The 23,864-nt window shown below is 37.3% G+C and overlaps 1 protein-coding gene across 1 annotated transcript in view; it reads right to left on the bottom strand.

Moving 5' to 3' along the window:
* LOC138814265 (vomeronasal type-2 receptor 116-like) overlaps window positions 1-23,864 on the bottom strand; it is a 48,064-nt gene that overhangs the window by 1,163 nt on the left and 23,037 nt on the right. The window contains exons 7-13 of the mRNA XM_070003270.1: window positions 10,941-11,055; window positions 10,660-10,712; window positions 9,008-9,296; window positions 7,146-7,952; window positions 4,975-5,202; window positions 3,658-3,781; window positions 1,880-2,782 (exon numbers count right to left, since the gene is read on the bottom strand). Coding sequence (XP_069859371.1) covers window positions 1,880-2,782; window positions 3,658-3,781; window positions 4,975-5,202; window positions 7,146-7,952; window positions 9,008-9,296; window positions 10,660-10,712; window positions 10,941-11,055 — 2,519 coding nt within the window. The remainder of the gene's footprint in view (window positions 1-1,879; window positions 2,783-3,657; window positions 3,782-4,974; window positions 5,203-7,145; window positions 7,953-9,007; window positions 9,297-10,659; window positions 10,713-10,940; window positions 11,056-23,864) is intronic.

The following is a 23,864-nucleotide window of genomic DNA, read 5'->3' as shown; positions in this document are numbered from 1 at the left end:
GGGGGTGGAGGGGACGAGTTGGGGTGTGGGGAGGGAAGTGATGGTAGGGAGAAAATAAAGGAGGAGGTAATAAAGCTCACTATGAAATGTGCTCATTACCTTACTCATGTAACTGTAACCCCCCTGTAAAGCATTTTTTATAATGAAAGAGGAAAGAAAAAAAAAACAAAAAAATGTTAAATAGGGATACAGGTTGGCCCATTGTAACAATGAGATGTACAGAACACTATGTTGAAAACAAACTTTACAACTTCAGCAGGGTGTGGGGGGAGTAGTTGGGGAGGTGGGGAAGGAAAGGATGGTAGGGGAAAAACAAAGAAGGAGGCAACAATGCTCGATAGGAAATGTTCTTATTACCTTACTCAAGTAACTGTAACCCCTCTGTACAGTATTTTTACAATAGAAATATAGAAAAATAATATAGACTTAACTCTAAAAGGAATTGTAACATCTATATGAAAAATAGATGAAAACTCAATAGAAACTGGTAAGTATTTTGATCATATCTTGATTACCATGCTGAGGAAGTTGGAAATAAAACACACATACATTTTTCAATTGTTAAAAAACATGCCCTTAAGAAGAGAGCATGCACAAAACATTTTTGTCAATATATTGTTTTATTGTCAACTAAAAATTTAATTAATAGAAATTAATAGTCACTTACATAGTCATTTCTTTGTCAGAAATATAAATGTGAGAAGAGAGTTAAAGTCATCCTGATCAGGAAAATCCATGAGACTCTTATTTCCAATTAAAGATGAAAAAGCTAGAAATGAAGCTGAGGTACAAGGTAGCCTTGAGTGAAAATGGTAAAGACAGTCTAGGCCTAGAGTTCAATCGTGTAAAAATTTACTTAATATCAGAAGAAACATGTAATGAGAATTAGAAGAGACAAAAAACAAATGTGATTGTGTTCTTATGTCTTAAATATATGATTTGGTAAAAAATAGTACAGAACCCACTAAGTCAACCTAATTGAAACAATAACTAATGCTTTCCTTATCAAATTAAGAGTTTTTGAATATGACAAAAATGTTCATGTGTCAATAGAGTGTAAGAAGTGATGCCATTATAAGAAATAATTTTCTGTATATTTAATGCAGAAATTTCTATTTACCAAATTAATAAAGGGTTATTAAACAACAATAATTAGAAAGTTATATACAGCCATGTGGAGCAAACTATGATGCATTACAGACATTAATTTTAAGACAAAATCCAAAAGGTTCTTCTACATTGTAATTTTAAATTGAAGAGTAGTTTAGTGCTTATACAAGTCATTTCTTTCACCACCTGAGGAAAGCAGAGTGAGAGGGAAGAAAAAGAGATAGAAGGATATAGAGATAGACAAAGAGAAAAAGAGAAAGATAGATATATAGATAATGGTCCCACGAAAGAGACTCGGGATTATTGTAAAAGGAAAATAAGTGAGTAGAAATTTACAAGTACTGAACTAAACAATCTCTACTGATCATATTAAAAGATGAAACTCTGTGAAGAGAAAAATACTAATGAAATGCATTAAAGGACTATGCAACATGGTAGAGTGTCGAAAAGAAGTTAATGTACTTGAAAATTTAGAAAAATGATTCAGAAGGACAAGAGTGAACATAAACTGAGAAGAGGGGATAATATGATTAAATGCAGATTAAATAGGAGGAACCAAACTATACCAGGAACATTTAAATTTAAATAAGTGAGCACCACCACTTATGGCTGCTACTAGTAGAAAAATGAGCAAAAGACCCTTATTCATTGAAATAAAAATTTCACAATACAAACTAGTATAACAATGGGAAATTACTGTAGATTTAGACCAGACATATATACTAATCAAGCATATGAGTTTAAACATAAGAAAATTAATTTTTTCTACTATATAGTCTTTTATCCCTGAAGCCATGTAGAGAATCTCTATTGAGCATTAAGAAGATATTGTAGCACCTTGGGGCAAAAATGCAGCCTAGGAGTCCTGCCCCAGATGCCAAAATGGAGAAGACCTCCACTGCCACCATGGCCTTCCCCTTGGCACTGTGGTAGACAGGCAGGAAGGTGAGCCACACACTGCAGAACACCAGCATGCTGAAGGTCAGGAACTTGGCTTCATTGAAGGTGTCAGGCAGGTTCCTGGCCAGAAAAGCCACAGTGAAACTGGCCATGGCCAGGGATCCCAGGTAACCCAGGACACAGTAGAAGGCAGTGAGGGATCCCTTGTTGCACAGGATGATGATGTGGCCATGTTCAGAGTGTGCATCTGTGTCCACAAAGGGAGGATAGGTCCCCAACCAGAGTCCACAGAGGGTCACCTGGATCAGGCTGCAGATGGGAATGATGAGGTTTGGAGCCCCTGATACCAGCAGCCACCTCATTTTTCTCCCTGGAGAAGTGGCCTTGAAGGCCAGGACCACAGTCACTGTTTTGGCCAAAACAGTGGAAACAGACACAGTGAATGCAACCCCAAATGTGATCTGTTGCAGAATGCAGGTGACTGTGTTAGGACGTCCAAGAAAGAGCAAGGAACAGAGGAAACAGAAGATGAGGGAAATGAGCAAGATGTAGCTGAGAGCCCTGTTATTGGCCTTGACAATGGCAGTATCTTGGTGTTTCACAAATATCCCAAGAACAGCAGCAGTGAGCATAGAGAAGCAGAGAGCCATGCAGGCCAGAGCCATGCCCAAGGGATCTCCAAAGGCCAGGAAACTTTCAGCTCTTAGGAGGCAGTGGTCTCTCTGTGTGTTGGCATACTGATGATCTGGACACTTCATACACTGTTCCATATCTGGTAAGAAGTTTAAGCTGCCATTATCATTAGTTCTTGTTGTGAAGCCCCTTTCTTCAAAGAAATTAGGGTATTGTTCATTTGGATATAATTCTAACATTAAGTATCATAAGCCTACTTTTATGTATTTTCTAAACCATAACGTTCTCTCATTTGCATCTTTTTTATTTTGGCTTTCGTATTCAACTTGTTTTTTCTTTTAGTGATTATCACATCTGTTGATAATGTGCCATTTGGGACATTCTAATGTACCAGTGACTTCCTACACCTTTTTTCTAATGTTTGTTAACAGAACTATACCATGTTCTGCAATCCAATTGAAAATTGTAAATAATATGGTTTACATTTTCCTACATGTCACTGTAAAACCTTAATTTTATCCTGTGGCACATCCTTGATTCATCTCATTCTATTTTTCTCTCCAACTCATCTGTGAAGTAGTAGGAACAGAGTAACCACTCCTGGACACATATTCATGCTCACTTCTTAAAATGAATCCACCTTTCTAAATACTTGCTTAATGATATGAGCAGTTCTGGGCAGAGGGAAATATATTTGCAACATCCATGTGTTCTTTGTGAACAAAATGTAAATTTTAAGATGACTGTGTTTACTTTCATATTAGAGTTTATAGTTGTGTTAACCCTAGGTGATAAGAGAGATTAATGACTTGGCCTGCAGTAGACTAGAAAATACCATTAAAATATGTAACTCAAGCTCATGACCTACCATATATCAATTAGCAATACTACCACTTGTGAAAATGAAATTATTAACAGAAAGAAGTAAAATGATGTACAACATTTGCATTGACTTCATTAAACTGAGGAAAACGGGGGAGAGATGAACAATTTTTTAGTTAGTTTCAGACATACCTGTCTCATTAGAAATCTCATTCTCTGGGCAAAGGGTACAATCAAAACAACAGTCAGCCTTTCCTTCTTGATGAGATTTCCTGAATCCAGGACAACATTTCTCACTGCAGACAGAGTGAGGAGTCTGAGAAAAATCAGGTATATGTCAGTAACTCTTCAAACTTTCTTAACTAGTTCTTCAAAAATCCATTGTTTTAAAGAATCAGATTATTAAGCATAATGTTTCTATGCAATTAAGTCCAGTCAATTAATTGAATTCGGTTATAAATTCTATATCCCATTATTCTCAAAGACTTTTATGTTCCACCAGAATTTCTAGCTTGTTGAACTATTGAACAGTATGGACTCTTTAAAAGTTGGAAACTAATGGTGAAGAAAAAGTCCTAATATACAGTGCCATGGAGCTTTTGAGAATTCATGTCATTATATTTTGTCTTCTACTCATCTGTGACATGTGGCAAACCAAGGAGAAGGAAGTAGCTTTTTTTTAAAATTTTATTTTATTTTATTTGTGAACATACTGTACAGAGGGGTTACAATTACATGGGCAGGATAATGCGTACATTTCTTACCAATCATTGCACCTTCCTCCTTTGGTTTACCCTTCACATCCCTTCCCAGCCTTCCCCCTCTCCCCCAATCCCAATCCTTCTCCTTCCCCCCACTTCCCCGGTCCCCGCACCAACGTTTTAAAGCTCGTTTTGGACATGACAACTTGTACTTCTCATTGTTGCAACAGGTCCACCTGTAAGGACGTAGATTTTATAAGGTTATGTGAACCCCAGGCCTAAATTTCTGGTGGTTCTGAAGAATAAATCTTATCACAGACACCTTCAAAGTTTCCTCTCATAAAAGCTGCCTAAGTAGCATCCACAGAAGGGAACAAACTAAAAGGTTCCACTACATAAAGTGATTCCTCAGGTATTTTATCACAAGTGTAGGGAACCTACCAAAAAGATATAATTTATATTTTATGAAAATATTCTAAATCAATATTTAAAACATTTAATTTTTTGTTGCTGATCCTGGGGTTTGAACTCAAGATCTAGGCAGTGGCCTTGAGTTTTTTTACTCAAGGTTATAACTCCACTACTTGAGTCACAGCTCTACTTCCAGATTTTTGGTGGTTAATTGGCAGTAACAGTCTCATAAACTTTCCTGCTTGGGCTGACTTCAAACCATGATATTCAAATCACAGCTATCCAAGTAGCTAGGAATAAAGAGGAAAGTGGCTGGCACTCAGTCAGGTATAAATTTAAAGGATGACATTTGCTTCTCTATTTGTCCTTAAAATCATTATGATTAGATCCAACCCACCTCTGCAGTTCCTATGGTCCACTCTACCATATCTTCTGATATGGACAGTTGATTATCATGGAGAGCATATGGAGAAAACTTTCCTAATTTCACTGTAAATTGAAGACCTTCTGGAAAATTCCAAATGTTCAGAATGTCATACTCTGGCTCCAATTTCCTTTTCTCATCCAAAATCACTTGGTCTCCCACAGGATTGTAAAACTGGATGTTTTTCAGAAAAGGGTGCAGCTAAAATAGATACATCATCTTATGGTGAAGTATATCCCAGAGTTAAGACAGAAAACCTGAACTAAGAAAAGTTCCTGATTGCCTTTAATCCCTGATTCTGAATTGAAGAATAGGAGAGATACCTAATGAAATATCACAGAATAAAACCTATGGAGGAATAAAAATAATCTTTTTGAATTCTGGTCACTTATAAAAGGAATAGAAGATCTTTTATCCCAAAGAGAAACCAAGGTGAACCATACTAAAGCTACCAGCACACAAATATGTTTATTGCAGCATTGTTTACCGTAACTAAGACATGGAACCAACTTAGATGCCCCTCAGTATATGAATGGATCAAGAAAATGTGATGCGCACACACACACACACACACACACACACACACACACACACACACACTGGAATTTTATGCCTCTATGAGAAAGAAATTATATTAAGTAAAGTAAGCCAGGCCCAAAGAAACATAGGTCCCATGGTTTCCCTTATGTGCAATTACAGAAAAGGTCAAAAGCTATGTACATATGACCAGATAAGATGATGTTAAGCAAAATGAAGCCTAAGATAGGGACACAAGTGATTTTTCTTTCTTGCTATTGTTTCTAAAGTATTTGTAATGTAACGTGTGAATTTTTTGTTTCTTTGTATGTTCCTCCACAGTATAATTCCTGTTTTCACTGTGTTTGATGTTGGTGCCCTGCATCTCGTATATACTACACTTGTCTAATTTTGGGTGAGGAAGGCAAAAAACAAAATGCTTAAATAAGGATACAGGTTGACCCATTGTAACAATGAGATGCACAAGACATTATGTTGAAAATGAACATTACAACTTTGGAGTGGGGGAGAGCAGTTGTGGAGGTGGAAAGGAAGGGGTGGTAGGGGAAAAACAAAGGAGGACTTAACAGTGCTTGATAGGAAATGTACTCATCACCTTTCTCATGTAACTGTAACCCTTCTGTACAGTATTTTTACAATAAAATTGTATTAAAAAAAGAAACCAATGTGATGTAAGTAGTTATGAATGAGACAATTCTCCATTGTGTAGGTACAGCTTAGCATAAGCACTATTTTTATGAAGGTCTAAACTTTGAGCTTGCTAAATTTTTAATACCAAAGTTGAATGAAAATGGATGATTTATGAAATATATGCAAAATTCTTTCAGTAGGTCTTCCTTTGCTATTATTGAAAAACTCATAAGGGAAAACTGCATTTACAGTTTTCACAACATTTGCTATGAGCATATTGAAGTTATCTGTAACTAAATGATTTCATAAGCCAGGTGGTTAACAACTCTACACTCAGCTATTCAGGAGGCTGAGATTTGAGGATTGCCGCTAAAATCCAGAATGGGCTGAAAGTCCATGAGACTTGTCTCCAATAAACTTCGCAGAAAAAAAGAGAAGTACTGGTATGGCTCAAGTGATAGAGTGCTAGCCTAAGGCAAAGGGACCCAGGTAAAACATTCATGCTTCTGAACCAACAAAATAAAAATAATATACAGAATCATGGAATACATTTTATTCTTGTTACTGGCCAGTTGATTTCTGAAGAGCATTTGAACATATGTCTGTAACCCCTCATTATATTTAAACAAAAGTTATTTCCTGGCTGGGTGCCAGTGGCTCATGCCTGTAATCCTAGCTACTCAGGAGGCTGAGATCTCAGGATCACGGTTCAAAGCCAGCCTGGGCAGGAAAGTCCGTGAGACTCTCATCTCCAATAAAAACCACTAGAAAACTAGAAGTGGTGCTGTGGCTCAAGTGGTAGAGTGTTCGCCTTGAGCTGAGTAGAGCCCAAGCTGAGAGTTCAAGCCCCAAAACTGACAAAAAAGTTATTTCCTGGGTTTGGGAAAACACCTGGAATATTCAATTTTATAGAATAAGACACATTCTGGGAAGTGCCTTTGTTCATGGTGTATGCCATTGAACAAAGGTGAAATTACCTGTGCAGGGGAAGGCACTGTTCCTTTTCTATTTCCCATTGTGTGATCTTCTGTTTGATGAAGAAGCATCTCATGGAGAGCCTGGGCCACAGCATAAACAGCATTGTATATATTGTAACTGTCTCCAGACATAGTCATGACAGAAATATACCCTGACAACCAATCCAAAGAGGCTTCATGAGGACAATTGTCCCATGTTACACAGTCAGAGTCAGCATCTGAGCAATTAAATGACAGAAACCACATCCTAGCAAGAAAAATGTCTTCTGGGTATTTGGAAGGGTTTACTGCCTTCACAAAATCTGTGAATCCAGAAAGATCTGTATGATGATGTGAAAAAATAAGAGGAACATGCAATGAGCCTAGAATGAAATATTTCCTTCTCATGGTTGTATCCCACTGTGAGTTCATGATACAAACTTTGCCTTTGATTAAAAGTTGCTCAATACACACCATTAAATCTAGTAGTGATTCATTATCACCATATATGATGAGGACATTTGCTGAAGATTTATTTATCTCATTATAAACTTCCATTAATTTGAATATATGAGACACACCTTTGCTTGAGATCAGTAGCTCATAGGCCACACAAACTCTGTTCTTGGTCATCTCTTCTTTCAATTCAGCAAGAACCCATGAACCATTCTCATCCTGTGAGGTCAATAGACCCACCCAGCTCCAGCTGAAGTAAAGCAGTAAGGAGACCATGGCAGTGGCTATTGATGTGTCCTTTGGGGCCAGCTGATAGAGAGCAGGAAAATTGTGATGGTCACTCAGGGCATGATCAAAAGGCCCCATGGTAAGCTAAAGAGAAAGAAAATTGGATGCTTCATGAATGAGAAGATTACCAGTAGGTAAAGTAGGTGGAAGGTAGGTTTTGTTTTAGTTTTGAAAAAAATATTTTAATTGTTTTTGAATAGTTGTAGAACATGTGAATTTATTTGTAAAATGTCTCCTGATTTGTCACTACTTTTATCAGCTTTTCCCATCAATGTCAACCCCACCCACTCCCTGCCTTTCTTAATTCCATTTTCACACATGTGTATTGAATATTACATTGTTTATTTCCACCCATCCATTCCATGTTCCTCTGCCTTTTCTGTCAACACCTACCTGACTCAGAGAAGATATTCAATCTAGTGTTTATTTTTTATTAAAAAAGTCACAGCATGGACTTTCACCCCTATGTATACCATACTTTCACCAGATTGATCATATATATACATATATAAATATATATATGTAAGAGGCTATGTGTATGTGCCATATTAATTTCATATTACATAGTTCATATTTTAGATCTAACTTTCACACATGAGAGAACACATTTCACATTTCTCAATCTGAGCCTGACTTACTTCGTTCAACATAATTTCTTGCAAGTCTCTGTGTGCAAGTGTGCAGTTGCAAACCATTAGAGGGGTAAAAACTCATGTCCTCATGCATTTCCTTGTTTTTTCCCCTCAAGACTGGTCAATCACTTGATCCACACATTTACTTTCTGCTTGTTGCTGGTTAACTGCAGATCCAAGTTTCTTGATTAGTTAGCATACAGGTGTGGGTCATCAGTACCCTGCTCAACATATATTCACACTACTAAGTCATTTTCCATTTCCTGATTGTATTAAAGAAAATTATTGATAAGGCTTGAAACAATAAATTATTTGTCTGCTCTAACTCTCCATTTCTCCTTTCTTGAACAGTGAATACACACACACACATCCCACTTCATATATAAGTTTGAATACTTACTTTTTGATGCCACAAAATTTGATAGGCTCATAAGTCTCTTCCTTCATTCTCTTCTAGTACATGAAATATTAGTCATTTTTATATCCTTCTACATCTTCCACCCTCACCTGTGGAAATCTGTAGAGTCCCAGCAACGTCCCAATTTGGTCAGATGTTATTCCTGATGGTCCTGTAAGTACTGCTATAGACCTCCTTTCTCTCATACAGGAGTAGTTTGGAATCTTGTACTTCCCAAAGAGCCAAGTGAAGGGATTCTTGAACATTGTCCAAGCTCTGAAGTGAATATTATACATATCAAATCCCAGAGAGAAGTTGTGTAAAAGATCAGAGTTTTTGTTGATCTCCTCAATAGCAAAAGCCAAGGCCAAAACAAACTGATAGTTTTTGAAGATAAGCCTGTATAATAATTATAGAAATTTAGGAGGATTTCTACAAAACTTAGGATTTTCATAGATTGAATTCTCAATTCTCTGCTTATGACTGTTAAAATATTATCCTAATTGGAATAGAATGTGAATGCAATGTCTTATGTTTGTATATAGAATAAGTTAAGTACATGAAAGGAACATGCCATGAATGAGATTCAGAAACTTAATTAAACTGAGAGACAGCTTCCTTTTCCCTCACTATTGCATGCACCACAGCAAAAAGCTGTTATCCATTGCATTAGGTTTTCATGAGGCAGAAAATATTCTGGAAATCTTGTGTTTGAGTCACCCAGTTAAGTTATGGGTTTGTATGGCAGGTCAGACTAATGAATGTTCAAATTAAGAGCAACTTTGAGAAGCAGTGTTATTTATGAAATATGATATAGCAAACTGTTGTAACAGACTCAACTTGTTGAAAAGTTCTTCCTGGAATATCAACCAGAACAAGAGCTAAAATATAAGGTGAGAGAATTTTATTTTTATTTATGCAATAAAACAAAAGGGTTGCATCCAACTCCAATGAACTAATTATGGAGAGGGGAGCATCCAATATGGAGGTTGAGAAGAGAATTGTAAGGAAGAATTACAATGCAATCCCAATTCCAAGACCACCATGGCAAAATGCTGTGCTCACTATTCTCTTCCAAATATATATAGATTGAAAAACTGAAAAGGAACAAACAGAGAGAAATAAAAAGTTTCAGAGTGGGCTGGGAAGGTGGCTCAGTGGTAGAGTGCTTGCCTTGCATACATGAGGTCTTGGTTTCGATTCCTCAGCACCACATAAGCAGAAATAAAAGCTGGAAGTTGTGCTGTGGCTCAAATGGTAGAGCGCTAGCATTGAGCTGAAGAGTTGAGGGATAGCGCCCAGGCCCAGAGTTCAGGCCCCATGACTGGACCCCCCCCCCAAAAAAAAAGTTTCAAAGTACTTTTCTTTTTTTCTGTGTTTCATGTCTGTGAGTGCCAGTGTGTGTGTATGTGTACACACACGTGCACGTGCACATGTGCACACACATGCACATGTACGCACTTGCCCACATGTGCATATGGTATGCACACTCTAAAGAAATTTATATAATGAAATCAACAGACATTCTAATCTAGAGAATGTGGCAAGAAATCTTTACAGTCATAATGCAGATAAAATATATGTAAATTATCTACAAAGAATATTGAGCCTACAAAAGATATCCTTTAGAAATGAAAAAAGGATAAAGATGTTCTCAGAAAAGCACAGTTAAGAGTATCTGAGTAAATGATGAGCTAATGACTTCAGAGAGACTTCTCAGAAGAAGAAATAAGAATGGCAAGATAATAATAATTACAACAACTTGATAAAGACACTGTTTGAGCTTGGCTCTGATGCCTGGTCAGAAGTTTCTACCTTATTTTCAAACTAGATTCTCATCTATCTGCCCCGTGCCATTAAAACAGCCTGTCCTGGAGTTCCGGGAAGATGGCGGAGGAGAAGCTGGAATCTGAACAAGCTCTCCCATAGAAAGCAGTTTTAGAGTTCCAGTGAACAGTCCTAAGCCAGTCCTGTGCCATCACAGGACAGAGAGTTAGACAAGAGAGGGGAAGCCAAGACAAGGAGACACATCTGAGCGCCTGCCAGCGGCTGCCGCGGCGGCGACAGGGTCACAGCGGCGACCGCAGCCACGGCCATACCTGAGCACTCACACAGAGAGTCCGGGACAAAGGAGCCAGACGCAGCGGGCGAGAGGATTCTACTCAACACCAGCAAGAACCGAAAAGGAGGGGACATCTTCATTCTGCAGTTTGCAGACCAGAGACGACCCAGGATCCAAGACTCATCGTGAGTAGAAGCCGGACGTCCTCACTCCTTCTCAGGGAGCAGAGGAGGGAAGGCCACCCCTCCCCCCCAGCACCGGTGATCTCCATCTTGGATACCGACAAAGCTCAGAGGAGCTGCTAGCTCCAACTCAGGCCTTGGAATAAAATGAGTCATTTAGAAGGTCACAAGAACTTAACGGCGAAGTGACCTGCCAGACTCAGCTCCATCCAGGGAAAAGTCCCCCAGCTCAGGCACCAGCCATTGGAGTGGCTTTCCTCACTGGGTAACCAGAGCCAGAGTCTGCCCCTCCCTCTAGCAGCCTCCACAATCAATTGAAAAACAGAAACCCTGAGAATGGCTCCAGGCTGGGCTCTGTGAGTTTTTCACAAAATAGCCCCAGGGAAAAGCTACTGTTTGTTGAAAGGCCTCAACTCTACCAGAACCTAGGCTCATAACCCCTCTTTTGTGATTCTCAGAGCAGATCACCCTCCCATTAAACTAACCTGGGAAGGGGATCACAAAACTTGGGTAAAGCAGAGCATTTTTCTGCCTGTTCGAACAAACTGACTTAAGAAACCAATCAAGCCACAGGACCTCAAGCTGACCAGAGACTCCAACAAGAGGCTGGTTACAGACAAAAGGGAGATACAGGATTCTTCCCACCCCTCCCTAAAAAATCAAAAAAAAAATCAAAGAACTTTTTTTTTCTTTTTCTTCTTTTCTTTTTTCTTTCTTTTTTTTTGGTACCTTATATATATATATATAAATTTTTTTCCTTTTCTAAAACTTTTATTAATCTTTAATTTTTGCCTTTTTTGAAAAAATAATTGTTTTCCAGTAACTTTTTTTTCCTCTTATAATTTTTATTTTAGGAATACATGAATGTGCGTTTTCCTTTCTTTTCTTGTCTTCTTTCTCTTTTTCTTTCTTTCTTAATTATCTTTTTGTTTTTTGTCTCGCTCTACTGAACTTCTGATGTTTTTTTTTCCCTTTCTCATCCTTTTCATCTTTTCATCTGTTTTGTTCTTCTGTATGTGACTTAACCCTTTTCCTGCACATCCTAAGATAAACCCATAGTTAACTAGTAGACCCTATCCCCCATTGTGTACACACTTAATCCACAAATTTATTTCTGAAGACAAAACCTCTGAGACTTAAATTCCTTAATAGCAGTACTACCTCTTTATACCTATATAATATTTTAAGCATTTTTTTAAGTTTTTCACATCTCCTCTATCTCCCTCCTGTTTTCTCAACATATTCACTTTCCTCTCTAAATAGATGGTCTTTCAATCTCCATAACTATATTAATTTTTACGTTTCTATTTTTTTTCTGGTCTCTTTTCATTTCCCTTTCCCTTTCTTCTTTTTCACTCTCTCTCTACTTCCATCCTACCCAACCTATTTCCTGAATTGGGATTAGGACATAGTCCACTCTCCCTGTGCCTCCCCACACCAATCTATTCCTATTTTTTACCCACATCTCTCCCTAACCCTAAAAATTTCTGGTTTTCCAAATTCTTCTCTGCGGTTCAAAGCTCATTAACATATAGTTGTTTGATGTTGAATAGATGTATCTGTTGAACTAGATTGTATCTGTAGACTATTGACTGTATAAATGCAAATGCTGGTTGATGGTTGCCTTAACATAGTGTTCTAGCACAAAACTGGTGCTATTTTCATCTCAAATGGGCAGAGTAAGCCAGAAAAACAGAAGAAAAATGGCAAATCCAGGTATCTCAATTCCCAATCTTGATAATCAGGGGTCAGATCAGATAATGAACAATCCAGAGGAGAGTTCCCAAATAGCTCTACAAACACTGGTGGCAAACATGATAAATGAGAAGTTTGACAACTTACAAAGGACTCTCTATGAGCGTGATAGGGAGAGAGAGGAGGCATCCCAAAAGTTTATACAGGAATATCATAAGCGTGAGGAAGCTACTCAAAAACTGATACAGGATTTGCGTGAACAACTTGAGAATACTCAAAGAGAAAGGGAGGAATGGCGCAAGCAGGCTGAGAAAACTCAACGAGAACTGTAGGAATCCCAAGAACGGGAGGAAAGAGAACTGCAGGAATCCCACAAATGGGAGAAATCTAATCAAAGAGTAATTCAGGAATTGAGAGACCAGGTAGAGAATACACAAAGATCACTAAAGGCATTCATCGAATCCATTAACAAAGAGCTGAAGGAAGTCAGGGAGACCACAAAGGGAATGCTGAATGGAACCCAACAGAAGGAATGGGAGTCCAAAGAAACCATAACCAATCAACTAAGTGATTTGAGAACAAACACTGAACACCAAATTAAGGAAGTAAAGAAATTCATACAAGACCTAAAACAGAGCTTCAACAAAGAACTTGAAGCCATCAAAGCTGACCAATTAGAAGGAAAAGAGATTAAAAACAAAGTAGAGAGTCTTGACAGCAGGTTAGACCATGCAGAAGATCGAATCTCAGGGATTGAAGACAGCCTAGATATTATAGAGAAAGAACATACAGACATCCAAGACAAGTCCAAGAAATATGATAGATCTATCCAACACCTGGAAGACACCAAAAGAAGGCCTAATCTAAGGATAATGTGTGTGGAGGAGCACCTAGAAACAGAAGTTAATGGTCTAGGAAATTTGTTTAACAGGATCCTAGCAGAGAACTTCCCAAACATGCAAAAAGATAGGCCTATTCAAATACAAGAAGCTTTTAGAACCCTAAATAGACCAGACAAGAATAGGACATCCCACTGTCACATTATAATCCACACAGGATCAACTCAGAACAAGGAAAAGATCCTTAAAGCTGTCAAGGAGAAAAGATTAATCACCTATAAAGGGAAACCAATTAGAATCACCTCAGATTTCTCAGCAGAGACAATCAAAGCAAGAAGAGCCTGGAATGATGTATGCCATGCCCTAAAAACAAACAACTATCAACCACGAATACTGTACCCAGCTAAACTCTCCTTCATAACTGAAGGCCAAATAAAAACCTTCCATAGCAAAGAAAAATTGAAACAATACATCTCCACCAAAACAGCCCTACAAAAGATTCTTAAAGATGTCTTACACATAGAAAACCATGAAGACCGCAATAAAGGCCAAAAAACTGCACCCAAACTGAGAATCCAAGAAACTTAGGAAGAACCCAGTTTTTGCAGCCCCCAATAAGGTGGATAACATGGCAGGAACTCCCAAATACCTCTCAGTCCTATCTCTTAACGTTAACGGACTGAACTCTCCAATTAAGCAACATAGACTCTCTAGTTGGTTTAAAAAACAAGACCATTATATCTGCTGCCTGCAGGAGTCACATCTTGCCCGTAAAAACTAAAACATTTTCAATGTTAAAGGCTGGAACAAAATCAACCAAGCAAACTGCCCCCATAAACAGGCGGGAGTCGCAATCCTAATATCAGATAAGAGAGACTTCAAATTAAAATTCGTGAGAAGGGATAAAGAAGGTCGCTACATACTAATTAAAGGATCTCTTTCAGGAGGATATTACAATTCTAAATATCTATTCGCCAAACAATGGAACATCCGAAGTTATCAAAGAAACACTACTTTCCCTCAAATCCCATATAGATCCAAAGACATTAATTGTTGGGAATCTTAACACACCACTCTCCCCACTAGATATATCAACTCGGCAAAAACTCAACAGAGAAACCGCAGATCTAAACAGCTGCATAGATCAACTAGACTTAACAGACATCTACCGAACATTTCACCCAGCAGCATCAGAATACACGTTTTTCTCAACAGCACATGGAACGTTTTGTAAAATAGACCACATTTTAGGCCACAAAGCAAACTTGTCTAAATTCAGAAACATTGAAGTTATACCTTGAATTCTCTCTGACCACAAGGGAATAAAATTAGAACTCAACACCAAAAGCCACCAAAGAAAGGCCGGTATCACATGGAGGCTGAACAACACACTGCTGAATCAAGAGTGGGTCATGGAAGAGTTTAGAAAGGAAATTCAAATGTTCATGCTATTCAACAAAAATGAACACACAAATTACCAGCTCCTCTGGGACAGAACAAAGGCAGGACTCAGAGGCAAATTTATAGCTCTGAGCTCCTACATCAACAAATTGGAGAGATCTGAAAGTAGCAATATAATGACATATCTAAACCCCCTTGAAAAAGAGCAGCAAGATAAACCCCAATCCAATAGACGGAAAGAAATAATCAAAATTAAATTAGAATTAAATGAATTAGAATCCAAAAAAACTATAGAAAGAATCAACAAAACAAAGAGTTGGTTCCTCGAAAAACTTAACAAAACTGACAGACCCTTAGCAAATCTTATCAGAAAAAGAAGAGAACACACCCAAATTAATAAACTCAGACATGAGAATGGAAATATCACCTCGGAATCACCCAAGATTCAGAACATTATAAGGGAATACTTCTCAAAACTTTATGCTAAAAAGTTTGAGAACTTGACAGAAATCGACTTTTCCTAACAAATATTGACATGCCAAAACTAAACCAAGATGAGTTAAACCATCTTAACAGGCCCATATCAATCATTGAAATAGAAACAGCAATAAGAGACCGCCCTGCTAAGAAAAGTCCAGGACCAGATGGTTTTACAGCGGAATTTTACAAGGCCTTCAAAGCAGAGCTCACACCAATACTCCTCCAATTCTTCAATGAAATTGAAAGAGAAAGCTCACTACCGAACACATTCTATGAAGCCATCATTACACTCATCCCAAAACCAGGCAGGGACTCATCAAAGAAAGAGAACTATAGACCCATTACTCTGATGAACATTGATGCAAAACTTCTCAACAAAATTTTGGCCAATCGACTTCAACAATTCATCCAAAAAATCATACACCACGATCAAACAGGATTCATTTCAGGGATGCAAAGCTGGTTCAATATATGCAAATCAATTAATATTATTCATCACATCAACAGGAGCAAGAATAAGAACCACATGGTTATCTCAATAGATGCAGAAAAAGCATTTGACAAGATCCAACACCCCTTTATGATGAAGGTTTTGGAAAAATTAGGAATCCATGGAACATTCCTCAATACAATAAAGGCTGTATATGACAAACCTACAGCCAGCATTATACTCAATGGTGAAACACTAAAGCCATTTCCTCTTAACTCAGTAACAAGACAAGGATGCCCAATCTCTCCACTTCTCTTCAATCTAGTATTAGAATGCTTAGCTACAGCAATAAGACAAGATGCAGACATAAAGGGGATCCAAATAGGGAAAGAAGAAATAAAACTCTCCCTCTTTGCAGATGACATGATCTTGTATTTAAACAATCCCATAGACTCCACTCCCAAATTACTCAAGCTGATTCAAAACTTTGGCAAAGTAGCAGGTTATAAAATTAACCCCCCAAAATCAATGGCTTTTCTGTATGCCAACAATGAGAAAAGTGTGGCTGAAATTAGGAAAGCAACTCCATTTGTAATAGCCCCATAAAAAATAAAATACCTAGGAATTAACTTAACTAAAGAAGTGAAGGACCTCTATGATGAAAACTTTAAAATCGTGAAAAAGGAAATCAACACAGATCTTAAAAAATGGCAAAACCTCCCATGCTCCTGGATTGGAAAGATTAACATCGTGAAAATGGCAATACTTCCCAAGGCTATCTACAAATTCAACGCAATACCTATCAAAATTCCACCCTCATTCTTCAAGGAAATAGAAGAGGCAATCCAATAATTCATATGGAACAATAAAGGACCCCGAATAGCGAAAATGCTCCTCAATGGAAAGAACACTGCTGGAGGAATATCAATACCAAACTTCAAACTCTACTATACAGCCATAGTAATCAAAACAGCTTGGTAATGGCATAAGAACAGACCTCAGGACCAATGGAATAGAATTGAAAACCCAGAAATGAACCTACAGACCTATAGCCATCTAATCTTCCATAAGGGAGCTAAAAAAATAGAATGGAAGAAAGACAGCCTCTTCAGTAAATGGTGCTGGCAAAATTGGTGAACTACATGTAGAAAACTAAAGCTAGATCCTTATATATCACCCTGCACCAGAATCAACTCCAAATGGATCAAAGACCTTGAACTCAAAGCAGACACTCTGAAAACATTACAGGATGGAATAGGAGAAACCCTAGGTCTCCTTGGCTCAGGCTGAAATTTTCTGAATAGAGACCCGGAAACATAACAAATCAAAGAAAGGTTGGAGAAATGGGATTGCATAAAGTTGCAGAGCTTCTGCAGGGCAAAGGACATAGCTAGCAAGATCAAAAGAAAGCCCAGGGATTGGGAGAAGATCTTTACTAGCCTTACAACGGACAAGGGTCTCATATCTAAAATATACTTGGAACTCAAAAAATTGAACCCCCCAACAACAAATCCTCAAAGAAACAACTGTCCAATAAATAAGTGTGCGAAAGACTTAAAGAGAAGCTTCTCTGAAGAAGAAAGAAGGATGGCCAATAGACACATGAAGAAATGTTCAACATCCCTAGCCATAAAAGAAATGCAAATCAAAACAACATTGACATATCACCTCACTCCAGTTAGAACGGCAAAAGTCAAGAACTCTAAGAACAATAGATGCTGGAGGGGATGTGGACAGAAAGGAACCTTACATCATTGTTGGTGGGAGTGTAAACTTGTTCAACCACTTTGGAAAGCAGTTTGGAGGTTCCTCAAAAGACTTCACATAGAACTCCCTTATGACCCAGCAATCGCACTTTTGGGCATTTACCCAAATGTTTACAAACAAGACCACACTAAAGCTACCAGCACAACTATGTTTATTGCAGCATTATTAACCATAACTAAGATATGGAACCAACCCAGATGCCCCTCAGTAGATGAATGGTCCAAGAAAATGTGGTATATATACACAATGGAATTCTATGCCTCCATCAGAAAGAATGACTTTGCCCCATTTGTTAGGAAATGGAAAAACTTGGAAAAAATTATATTAAGTGAAGTAAGCCAGGCCGAAAGAAACATAGGTCCCATGGTTTCCCTTATTTGTAATATCTAATAGATGTATGAGTCAAGTGGAAAAGGTCAGATAATGTGATGTCAGGAAAATGAACCCTTAGATATGTATTTTAATATTTTTTTCTTTTATGCATGTGTTTCTAACGCATTTATAAGATTATCTCTTTGTTGCTTTGTATGTCCCTCCCTCACAGTATAACCCCTGCTTTCACTATATTTGATGTCAGTATAACTTGTGGAGGAGATGGGGAAAAACCAGTTGTTTAAGGATACAGGTGGACCTGTTGCAACAATGAGAAGTAGAAGTTGTCATGTCCAAAACGAGCTTTACAACGTTGGTGGGGGGGGGGGAAGGAGAAGGATTGGGATTGGGATTGGGGGGGAGGGGGGAGGCTGGGAAGGGATGTGAAGGGTAAACAAAGGAGGAGGCTGCAATGCTTGGTAAGAAATGTACGCATTATCCTGCCCATGTAATTGTAACTCCCCTGTACAGTATGTTCACAAATAAAATGAATTAAATTAAAAAAAAAGAATGGCAAATATACACATTAAAAAAATGTTGAACATCTCTTTCCATAAAGAAATGCAAATGAAGACCAAACTGGGATTGTGTCTCAACTCAGAATGGCCATTATCAAGAAAACAAGAAGAAATGTTGGTAATGATGTGGCCCAAAGAGACTCTATTACACTGTTGGTGGGAATAGAAATTTGTTCAACTAGTTTGGAAAGTAGTATGCAGGGTCCGCAAACACTAAACATAAAACTACCCTAGGAGCCAACAACTCCACTTCTGAGCATATATCCAATATTGAACAAACAAAGACACATTAAAGCTATCACCACAACCATGTTTATTGCAGCTTTATTTAATATAGCCAAGGTATTGAATTAGCCCAGATACATCTATATACACAATGGAAATTCTGCTTATTCATGATAAAGAATGGCATTGAACCATTAATAAACAAATGGAAGCCAGGTGCCGGTGGCTCACACCTGTAATCCTAGATTTTCAGGAGGCTGAGATCTGAGGATCACAGTTCAAAGCCAGCCTGGGCAGGATTGTCCCTGAAACCCTTATCACCAATAAACCACCAGAAAACTGGAAGTGGCACTGTAGCTCAAATGGTAGAGTGCTCATCTTGAGCTGAAGAGCTGAGAGACAGCGCTTAGTCTCAGAGTTCAAACCCCATGGCTGACCAAAAAAAAAAAAAAAAATTAAAAAGATAAAGAAATGGAAAGATTTGGAGAGGATTATGAAATGTGAAGTAAGTCAGACCCAGAGAGAAACACAGATTGTATGATTTCTCTCTTTAATGGAAACTAGAATGTGTCTATAAATCTGAAAGTAAGCACACTGAGCGGTATCCAAGCCATTTTAAATGAATTAACTGAAGTATAATAGAATCTATGGAGACCCCAAGATAAATATTCAAATGTTTTTTTTCTTTCATGCAATTGTTTCTAACATATTTATAAGATGATTTCTATGTTGCTTTGTAGGTCCCTCCCCAAGGTATAACCCTTACTTTCACTATATTTGATGTTTGTATAATTTCTGGAGCGTAAGGGCAAAAACAAATCGTTTAACTAGGGATACAGGTAGACCCATTTGCAACAATGAGATGTACAAGTAGTTATGTCGAAAAACGAACTTTACAACTATGGGGGTGGGGGAAGGATCGAGTGGGGGAAGAAGGGAGATTATGGGAAGGGATGGGAAGGGGAAACAAAGAAGAGGCAACAATGCTTGATAAGAAATGTACTCCTTATCTTGCCCATGTAATTGTAACTCCTCTGTACAATATTTTCACAAAAAAAATTTTTTTAAAAAAGAATCTATGGAGAGCAAAAATAATGTAATTACTAAGAAAAATAAAGTCTAAGCCCAACAAAATGAGTATTAGGAATAGCTGCAGGGTGTAGGAGGTCGAATGTACAGGAATAGAAGCATGAATATGGGAGATGAGTAGAATGCAGGCAAGAAAGCATTGCATATGCCACAAAATTAGGACAAATAAGGGAAGGGTTGGGTGAAACATATTGAAGGGATGACACAGATCAAGATGCATTGTATACATGAATTGCTTTGATAAATGGCAAAAAATCAAGACCTAATCTAAAATTAAGAAAATGAAATATGGGGTTCAGGTGGGAGTGATATTGAGGCACTGAATTCATCAAGTGCTCTGTGGAATCGCAGCTCCTTTATACAACTGCATAAAGCAAATAAAATTTTAAAAATCGATTAAACTTACTAGTAAGAGTGACTATACCATTGAGCTGAGAATGTTCCAACAATGCTATCACTACAACCATGCTTATTGCAGCTTTATTTACTATAGGCAAGATATGGAAGCAGTCTAGATGTTCCTCAGTGGAGGAAAATGTAGTTTGTATACACAATGGAGTTATGTTCATCCATTACAAAGAATGACATCAAACCATTCATAAAGAAATGGAAAGACTAGGAGAGGATTGTGTTAAGTGAAGTAAACCAGACTCAGAGAAGCACAGGTTGTATGATTGTTGGGAACTAAAATGTGCTTGGGGCACACAAGCATTTATAAATGAATTAACTGAGTTGTAATGGAATCTAAGGAGAACACAAATAGTGTAATTCTTTAGAAAGATAGAGTCCAAGTCCAAAAAATGAGTGCCAGGATGGGGGTATATATACATCAGTATACATAAAGTGCACATACATTGTTTGTTAAATGGCAAAAAAACAATTCAATACATAACCTACAATTAAGAAAAGAAGGGAGTGATGTGGGAGGTGTGGGTGAGAATGTTGAAAGGGGTGACACTGATCAAGAGGCACTGTATTCATAAACTGTTCTATTGAATGGCAATTTGTTGTACTTCTACCAAAAGAGAATAAAAATCTAAAACTGTATAAAACTTACTGGTAAGAGTGACTATACAAAGTGACCTGTGAATGTTCTAACATTGTAAATGTGGTAGACAAATCTTACATATAATTCTTATGAAGAGGGAAAAATTGGTAATATATCTAGTAATTACCATAGATCAATGTAAAATTGAATATCCAATTTACAAATGATGGGAGGAATACAATGCAGTTGCAGTTTACATTTGTATGTCTTTAATATTTTATCTTAAAATATCAAATGAAAAAGTTTCACTAACAGTTAAATGAAAAGATTTCATTATAACCTTTCTGTAATTCATTTATGGATTTGATCACAGTCCTCTACTATTTGTGTGTGTATATTCTGTTTCTGTTTTATCCTCATTGTCATGGATAGTTGTCATCATTCCTAAATAGTTTGTTGTAATCTATTTTACCCCCAAAAGCACCACAGAATGAATAACTGACAAATGAAAACTCATATTCCAAAAGTCAAAAGTCACTACTATTGAACTCAATAGAAGATTCTAGATGGAGAGGAAGGGTGGAAGAAGTTGCAATAAACCTGGAGAAGAAGTCACATATTGGAAGTAGTGACAAGTGATCTGTCAATAATGACTGGGAATGGAAACACAAGAAACTACCAATAAGAGTTAGAATGTCTGAATGAATAAAACCTCCAATCCAAATGATAGTGTGATTCCAAGAAACACAATTCACTGTCAGTGGCCCTCAATAAGTGTAAGAAAGGAATGTATGGGAGACCCAGAGAAACATCGTTTGCATGGTTTTTCTGGGTGTAGTAGCTAGAATGTACTTCTAAATCTACAAATAAACAAGCCAAATGATAAAAAAACAAAACAATAAAAAAAAGACACTTGGGATGGGTGCTGGTGGTGCATGCCTGTAATCCTAGCTACTCAGAAGACTTAGATATGAGGATCATGATTCAAAGGGAGCCCAAGCAGGAAAGTCCTTGAAACTCTTAACTCCAAAGAACCACTAGAAAACCAGAAGTGGTGCTTTGTCAAGCAGTAGAGTGCTTGTCTTGAGCTGAAGAGCTCAGGGACAGCACCAGAGTTCAAGCCCCATGACCAACAACAACAACAATAAAAGTCACTTGAACAGGATAAATTGTACAGGTCTCTAGGTATTCCACACAGTGTGAATAAAGATTATATTTAGGAGAGGAACACAAAGGTGAAATAACGATGTCCATCTGATCATACAAAATTATATTTGTCGAAATGAAGTCCAGTAAATGGTCATAAGAGGTTTTTGTTTGTTTATTTGTTTATATTACTGATTTTGCTATTTTATCTACCTTTGGTTTGTTCATGCATGTGTTTTTGTGAGAGCATGGGGGCACAGAAATGGTGGAACAAAGTGTAAACAAATGAGGCAGTGCTACTCACTAGACACTATGTTGAAAATAAACTATTGAAGTTGTGGTTGAGAATGGGAAGCAAACATAGCAAGGGAAGAGGTGATGTTGTTCCAAAAGAAATGTACTCTTTCACTTATGCAACTGTAACCCCCTCTGTACATCAGCTTTATAACAGAAATAAACAATAAGTGAAAGGACAAAAAAGCAGTGGAATAAGGCGGCTCATGCACATAAAAGTCAAAAGAAAGCAGAAGCATCCATCGTATATCACAAACAGACTTTAATCAAAGCAACCAAATGTGACAAGTTTGTAATGTAATGATGGATGGATCAAATCAACAAGATGACATAACAATTGTAAATGTATATTAACACACCATCCGTTCACTTAACTCTATTTAAGCAGCCTTTGAAATAGTCCTCGATATATTAATAGTTGAAGATTTTCTGGAGAGATCATCCAGAGAAAATCAACAGGGAATTATCAGGATTAAATATCACCTTTGATTAGATGTGTCTCACATCCACTTATAGAACATTTCACCCAACGCCGGAACAAACCATTTTTCATCAACATACTGAGCATTTGATCTCCAGAAGAGATCGTATGATAACACACAGATCCAGCCAGATTTAAAAAGTATTGAAAGTATATCAAGCACACCTGCAGACCACACTGTAGTAAGACTAGAAATTAACCAGGAAAACACCGAAAATATGCCCATAACATGGAAATGAAATGAATTATTTTTCAGGTAAAAAAATAAATTTAATTTAAAATATTCAATTTCATTCAGTGATTAATGCATCATTTAATGATTTGTTTCAAGCCAAACTTCAAGAAGATAACTGCATTTCGGAACAAAAAAATGAAAACAATTATCAGAATCTACAGATACAGAAAAAGAGGAATGAAATGGCACTTTAACAACCTTTGCTGAAATCAGGAGTACAGACACTATACTAAAGAATCTATGCTGCATCTCATGGAACTAGAATAATAAACCCAAGATAAGTAGAAATAATGAAATAATCAAGTATAAGGAAAAGAATTAGAGAATAAAGAACACAATAGCAATAATCAATAAAGCAAAGAGGAGGCTTTACAAAAACAACAGGGGGATAAGACTGAAGTAAAAATCGTGCACTATCAAAGGAAAAAGCAACAAAATTACACATATCAACACATTATCCCTGCCCCTTAGTTTGGATCCCACTATTAGTATGGTGAAAATAGCGGTATTACTGAAAAACCAGCTACAGATTTAGTGGAGTCTACATCAAAATTCCTATCAGTTCCCTCACAAAAATTAAAAAGGCACAACTAAATTTTATAAAAAAGGAAATCCTCAATTAGCCTGAGCTACCTTAAGGGAGAAGAACAACATGACAGTATCTCTATATCTGTTTTTCTCTTATACTTCAGAGCTATAATAGCAGAAAAAATTCTGATTAAAACAGATACATGGATCAAGGAAATAAAAGACCAAAAAGTAA

The sequence above is a fragment of the Dipodomys merriami genome, unplaced genomic scaffold (assembly GCF_024711535.1).
Source record: "Dipodomys merriami isolate MVZ:Mamm:240054 unplaced genomic scaffold, mDipMer1.0.p SCAF_6, whole genome shotgun sequence".
Taxonomy (NCBI): domain Eukaryota; kingdom Metazoa; phylum Chordata; class Mammalia; order Rodentia; family Heteromyidae; genus Dipodomys; species Dipodomys merriami.
This window is presented reverse-complemented; position numbering and strand designations above follow the sequence as displayed.